At 39.1% G+C, this 7,123-nt stretch overlaps 1 protein-coding gene across 1 annotated transcript; it reads right to left on the bottom strand.

The window, feature by feature from the left end:
- Window positions 1–816: 816 nt before the first annotated feature.
- On the bottom strand, window positions 817–6,923 carry si:dkey-43p13.5 (paired mesoderm homeobox protein 2). The gene is made up of 3 exons (XM_062985874.1): window positions 6,686–6,923; window positions 4,884–5,041; window positions 817–1,149 (listed from the first exon to the last, which is right to left on the bottom strand). Exons 1-3 carry the CDS (start codon window positions 6,921–6,923, stop codon window positions 817–819), a joined length of 729 nt encoding a protein of 242 aa, XP_062841944.1.
- Between the last annotated feature and the right edge of the window lie 200 nt (window positions 6,924–7,123).

Here is a 7,123-nt window from a genome sequence, read left to right on the forward strand (position 1 = left end):
AGCCAGCAGGGGCCGCCGTCGCACCAGTTATGAGGACCTATGATCCGACTTTCTTACCCTCTAACCCTGAAACACAGCCAATCATTGTTCATGCAGCCGCCCAGCCCAGTCCGGAAAGGCAGAGCTGAGATTCGATACGATGTATTCGAAACCCCAACTCTGGTGAACTAGCGTACTTTACCGCTGCGCCACCTGAGCGGCTATTACCACTTATTTAAAATCAGAAGGCCATGCCTAAAAGAAAAATGACATCGTATATCATTTTACACCACCAAATAAATCAAAGACACTGTGTGTATTTTTAACCCATCTAATTAAAAAAACAGTAATAAACATATAAAAACCTGAATAAAAAAAAACAAAGAACAACTTAGAAATTATTAACATTTCAAAACGGCTGTGGCATATATGGTCCTTTTTCTCTGTAGGACATTTAGGTAATTTATCTTGCATATTTGTGGTGGTTTTATTAAGTGTATATGTTTATTACACAGATGCCTTTAGTAAATCAGGGTATCAGTGTGTTTCCAGTACCCTCTCAATAGATGGACAAGTGCTATAGTAGATGTCTAAAGTTTAATAACAAATCAACGAATCACCAAGCAAAACTAATATTTCATTTATAATGTATTAGCATCTTTATTCAGATTCATCATTGCAATTTGACGTCAGGATTTTTGTTTTGCATATATGATATGCACTGATATTTTTTGTGTACTACTGTGCGTTGTTGTAATGATACTCAGTAGGAGGAAATAAATAAACTGGGCATCGTAAGAATTCAGAAAAATCATCCTTTTCCACTTTAGACCTTCATCAGTCACTTTCATAAATGTGTAGGTTAAGCCACTCCCTGCTGCTTTTGGCCACTGAGCTGTGGATTTCAGCCTCGTAATCCCTGGCCTTGGCCCTCAGTTTGGCAATGCTGCAGTAACGGAACTCCTCTGGGCTGGCCTCTCCTGACCCTGCTCGCTCTCTGTCCTCCTGGTGTGGACTGTGGCCAGGGCTTTTCTCCTGCTTTCTGTCCCAGAATGGCATCTTGCCACTCTCTGGCTCTGTGGTCTTTTTGGATGGCACTGACTGGTCCCCACTCTGGCCCTGAAGCTTCATCTGTCTGCGCATCTTGGCCCTGCGGTTCTGGAACCACACCTGCACCATACAAAATACCATTAATAATAGTGGATAATATTCCTGACAAGTAAATCATACACCGATCAGCCATAACATTAAAACCACCTCCTTGTTTCTACACTCACTGTCCATTTTATCAGCTCCACTTACCATATAGAAGCACTTCGTAGTTCTACAATTACTGACTGTAGTCCATCTATTTCTCTACATACCTTTTTAGTCTGCTTTCACCTTGTTCTTCAATGGTCAGGACCACCACAGAACAGGTATTATTTAGGTGGTGGATGATTCTTAGCACTGCAGTGACACTGACATGATGGTGGTGTGTTAGTGTGTGTTGTGCTGTGTGTGATGAGTGGATCAGACACAGCAGCGCTGCTGGAGTTTTTAAATAGTGTCCACTCACTGTCCACTCTATTAGACACTCCTACCTAGTTGGTCCACCTTGTAGATGTAAAGTCTGAGACGATCGCTCATCTATTGCTGCTGTTTGAGTTGGTCATCTTCTACACCTTCATCAGTGGTCACAGGATGCTGCCCACGGGGCGCTGTTCGCTGGATGTTTTTGGTTGGTGGACTATTCTAAGTCCAGCAGTGACAATGAGGTGTGTGAAAACTCCAGCAGCGCTGCTGTGTCTTATCCACTCATACCAGCACAACACACACTAACACACCACCACCATGTCAGCGTCACTGCAGTGCTGAGAATGATCCACCACCCAAATAATACCTACTCTGTCCTGACAATTGAAGAACAACATAAAAGAGGGCTAACAAAGCATGCGGAGAAACAGATGGACTACAGTCAGTAATTGTAGAACTACAAAGTGCTTCTATATGGTAAGTGGAGCTGATAAAATGGACAATGAGTGTAGAAACAAGGAGGTGGTCATAATGTTATGCCTCATAAGTGTGTCTAGTGTCACATTTGACTTTTTGGCTTTAATTTACTAGAAATGTGTCTCACTGTTCAATACCAGTAAGACAGTATTGGTTTATACAATTAAAATCTCAGGGAAAACACTCTAAATACTACATTCTATAAATATATAGTATTAGATATTGATATTGTGATATTTATAAGACCAGTTTTCAGTCCTTTAATTTGAATTGCAACAGCAGACAGTCACTGAAATCCTTTCTTCTAAAGTGTTGGGAGCCATAAAAATATAAGAACAGTAGCTCAGCTCAGCTGTTAAGGCAATGAACTAATGATCAGAACTGCCAAGTTGCCACTGCTGGGCCCCTATGCAAGTCCTTTGCTGCTTCATCAGCCAAAACAAACAGCCATTTGCCAGGCATTTTCTTATGGGCTGCTCTATGTTGTTGTGATTAGCAGTTTTTAATGACACGGCAGTCAGTTTTCAGTCACACTAATTTTTAATTAATTACTTTGTATTAATTGGTTATTTCATAATTTAGTATTATTAGAGTTAGACCTCAGTTGCTTGAACTGTATTTAGTCATGATAGTAAGTTGTTTTGGATAAAAGCATCTGCTTAATGCTGCAAATGCAAAAACATAGCTTGTGTGTTTTACATCCCAAAGTGAAAGTGTAGACATGACCATTAAGTGTGCAATAGTTAGCTAGCTTTATGGACCTGCTAGTAATTATGCCATGGTTGGTTAGCACCAACAATAATCTTAATACAGTGGTAAGTCAACATACAGTAGTGGTGGGCGGATCGATCCAAATATCAATATTATCGATACCAACGCCAATTGGTATCGGATCGATACTAGTGTGATGGGATCGATACTTTAGTTTTACTTTTTCTCCGCTACATTCAGCACGTTTGTCCCGTTTAATAGGGGCGATTTTATGGAAATAATAGTGTAAACTATACGTACGTAAAGTACAGACACACCTTATGCACATGAATCGGACCATCTTATTCCGTGTTTTGGTGAATGAGAGCTCTTTTCTTTTGACTTTGTGCTTATAAATGTAAACAGAATAGCATCGATTTTTATTTTAAATGAACAAGGACACATATATTCGGTCACTATTAAAAATTTACAAATGTATTCACCCAGCAAACACAACTATGCGTTAGCCGCTTGGTGGTGATATGTCATGATGGTAACATTGTGAGAAAGTAAAGCACCAGAAACAAGAAATCGGACTGAATTTATTTATAACCCTACTGAGAGCAGCTACTTACTAACAATGTATGTATTACAATAATACACTTAAATGTCATGAAAATTCATTCAGATTTAGCAATTTGAAGATGCATCTACCTTAATTATTAAAAAGTATCGGTATCGGTATTGGTATCAATATCGGCGATACCGGTCCTGTATTTACTTGGTATCGGATCGATACCAAATTTTGGAGTATCGCACACCACTAACATACAGTATTTATTTATGTGTTAACTTAGGTAGGTAACAAGTTAAAGGTAAGAAAACATAAATGCAGATGCTTTGGGGCAATTTACTGCATCAATTGGGTTTAAATATCTAAATAAATGGAAGTGTCACTTCAAATCAATATAAAGTTATTCTGACAGATAACCAGATTTAAGGGACACTATTTTGGGAAAAAAAAATATGTTTGATTCTCCAGCACAGTACAGTGGACTAGATACTAGAGATACTGGCCCCTGAACAAGGCCCCTAAACCTCAATTTCTTGTATTGTTTTCAGCCACAACCATAAATTACATTTTCATCATTTAGCAGATGCCTTTATTCAAAGCAACTTACATTATACAGTCTAAGCAATTGAGGGTTAAGGGCCTTGCTTAAGGGCCCAACATTGGCAACCTAGCAATGGTGGGGTTTGAACCAGCAACCTTCTGCTTACTAGTCCAGTACCTTAACCGCTAGGCTATAAGTTGCTCTACACAAAAGTGTTAGCTGAATGCTGTAAATGTAAATATAATGTACTCAATGTACAGTACTTCAGTACTCTATTGGCACCTAAAACAATTAAATCCGGCAATGTACATTACAAGGAACCAAACTCTAGTAGGGAGGTTCATTTCTTTCACCAGTTTTACCATAGCTTTATTTGTCAGGGTCCTGACCATCCCTGGAATCAAGTGGCGCATTGTAGTTTCTCACCCAGGAGAGATTCCAATCCATTGTGCAGACTTAGTCACCTCCCCAGACATAGCCTATCATGTCTGTATGTAGATATCTGACTGGCTGATAACACTGCTGGGGATTGATCCCAGAGGAAGTGGGCTAGTGTAATTTATTACTGCGTCACCTGAGCACCCAGAGAGTTGTATATTTCTTACAAATTTCTTTATTATTTCTTTATTTCTTTATTTTATATTTCTTTATTTATTCCTTATTATTTTTTTTACAAATGGTACATTTTATGGCTACATAAATATCTGCTATAAATAACTATATATAATTATTTAAAATTCTACATTATTAATGAACAGTAATGTTTTTTCCCCTGTGTGTACAACTACATTTGTAACTGGTAATGATAACTTTTACATGCAGTTTCCCATCTTGCCCTTAAGCAGTAATTCTCAGCTCCAGTCTAGAATGCTCACTGCCCTACATAGTTTTCCCTACATCTCATCCAGCTCATCAGCTAATTACCAAGCCCCTTATACTGGTTATTTCTTCAGGCATGTCAGAAACTAAAAAAATATGAAAGCTTGTAGAGCAGTAGGTGTCCTACTGAAGTGGAGAACAGCCAGCACAGATCATGCAGTACAAATGGTCTTAAATTACTCTATTTCAATAAACTATCAATAACAACAATCTAGTCTCACACTGTACCTGCACTCTGGCCTCGATCAAGTCCAGTCGAAGTGCCAGGGCCTCTCTCATGAACACATCAGGGTAGTGCGTGCTCTCAAAGGCCTTCTCCAGCTCCTCCAGCTGCCAGCTGCTGTAGTTGGCGCGAGCGCGCCGCTGCTTGGCGGGCCGTGGCTCATCTGGAAGCATGTGGCCAATTAGCTGGATGCCAGTGGCTGAAGGGGGGAACTAACAGTTCTGGATTGGCTAATTAGCGCTGCATTCATTAAGGCCTCTCTGGCGGAGCTGTGTAATTGATTGTTAGTTACAAGCTGTTAGCTGATCCTTTGTAAACATTCAGGGTCCCATTAAATGCCAAGGATGGCTGTTATCAGAGAATAGGCCATCATCCTTGAATTACCTCTCACACTAGAAATTACACGTACATTATTAAAAATATATTACCTAAATAAACAATGCAAGACATTTGATTTTGCAGCTTCACCAGCCAAAACACACAGTCATTTGCCAGGCGTTTTCTTATTGGCCGCTCTGAGTTGCTGTGATTAGCAGTTTTTAATTAAAAGGCAGTCAGATTTTACTCACACTTATTTAAAAATTTTTAATAATTGGTTATTTAATAATTCAGTATTATAAGAGTTTTAAATGTTTTTTTTTATTTAAAGAGCACTTTTATATAAAAAGATGACTTTTTTGCCTTAATTTTTTTATTGTATTGACAGTTGTTCCAATTTATATATACACCGACCAGGCATAACATTAATGACCACTGACAGGTGAAGTGAATAACACTGATTATCTCTTCATCAAGGCACCTGTTAGTGGGTGGGACATATTAGGCATTTTATGCTTGAAGTTGATGTGTTAGAAGCAGGAAAAATGGGTAAGCGTAAGGATTTGAGCGTGTTTGACAAGGGCCAAATTGTGCTGGCTAGACAACTGGGTCAGACCATCTCCGAAACTGCAGCTTCTGTGGGGTGTTCCTGGTCTGCAGTGGTCAGTATCTATCAAAAGTGGTTCAAGGAAGGAACAGTGGTAAACCAGCGACAGGGTCATGGACAAGGCTCATTGATGCACGTGGGGAGCGAAGGCTGGCCCGTGTGGTCCGATCCAACAGACGAGCTACTGTAGCTCAAATTGCTGAAGAAGTTAATGCTGGTTCTGATAGAAAGGTGTCAGAATACACAGTGCATTGCAGTTGCAGGGCTGTTTTGGCAGCACACAATATTAGGAAGGTGGTCATAATGTTATGCCTGATTGCCTAAATTGCCTAAATTGTTTAATTATAAGTCAATTATCAGCCTCCAAGAAACTCTCAAGTGGTGCAAAACCATATTAAAATCTTGCTTAAAAATAAATAAATAAATAATATATAAATTGATTCATTCTTTAGTCCTGGTCAAGGTCACAGTGGTCTAAGAACTCAGAACATTCACACTTAGGGTCAATTAAGGGTAAATTAACCTACAATCATGTTTTGCGTTGTTGCATGCTTATCAGTAAGAGTGTTTCTTTAGCTTCTTCTATGACCACACCTGAAGTGCTTGGAAATTGGAAATACAATTCATTTAAATTTTAATACATTAAAAAATAAAAGTATAGATGTAAATTGAGGTATCCACAGGAAAATATAATGGGTATCTATTACTTAAAAAAATAACATACACATAGTAATGCAAAGCATGTCATGTAAATGAACAATTAGACCAATCATAAATATCACAATTATTTGGGCCAATCATAAATATCTGTACACAATATATTAATAAAACTTATCAATATATGTTATTTCACTGCAACTCAGCAATATTAATAAAACTTACCCATGTCATTGGAAAACTGAACCATAGCAGACGTCTGCGAGGCCAGCAGCAGAGCTTGTTTACAGGGTTCAGGCTGCAGGTAGGTGCGCAGCAGCTCATAACTGAACAACGGAGCTGGAATCAGGAGCTGAGGAGGACCAAGTCTGTTTGAAAACGCAGGGAAGAAGTGGGCCGCTGGGGAGTGCAAGATTCCAGGGCTTAGTGAAGACAGGAGCTGTCCAGAACTAAACATGGCCATCACCTTTGTGCGTCCAGAACAGGCAAGAAAGCTTGATTGCTTGAAGTCCAGAGAGGTACAAGTTCAGTTAAAGATCAAGCTAAAAAGTACATATCTGATGTGTTTCATAAACAATTCTTCATACACAGGCATCACCTGGTGTGATACATTTAGAAGTAAAGATTTGTGCTGTTCTTCTAAAGAAAAAGCACCTGCATCAG

This window comes from Trichomycterus rosablanca, chromosome 2 (genome assembly GCF_030014385.1).
Source record: "Trichomycterus rosablanca isolate fTriRos1 chromosome 2, fTriRos1.hap1, whole genome shotgun sequence".
NCBI classification, from domain to species: Eukaryota; Metazoa; Chordata; class Actinopteri; order Siluriformes; family Trichomycteridae; genus Trichomycterus; species Trichomycterus rosablanca.

Excerpts from the sequence above, each read along its gene's own strand:
- si:dkey-43p13.5 (XM_062985874.1), bottom strand. The coding sequence starts at position 6,923 with ATGGCCATGTTTAGTTCTGGACAGCTCCTGTCTTCACTAAGCCCTGGA. Across the intron at positions 5,042-6,685 it reads TCAGTTTTCCAATGACATGG|ATGAGCCACGGCCCGCCAAG; the intron begins GTAAGTTTTATT and ends ACATGCTTCCAG. Across the intron at positions 1,150-4,883 it reads TGATCGAGGCCAGAGTGCAG|GTGTGGTTCCAGAACCGCAG; the intron begins GTACAGTGTGAG and ends TGTATGGTGCAG.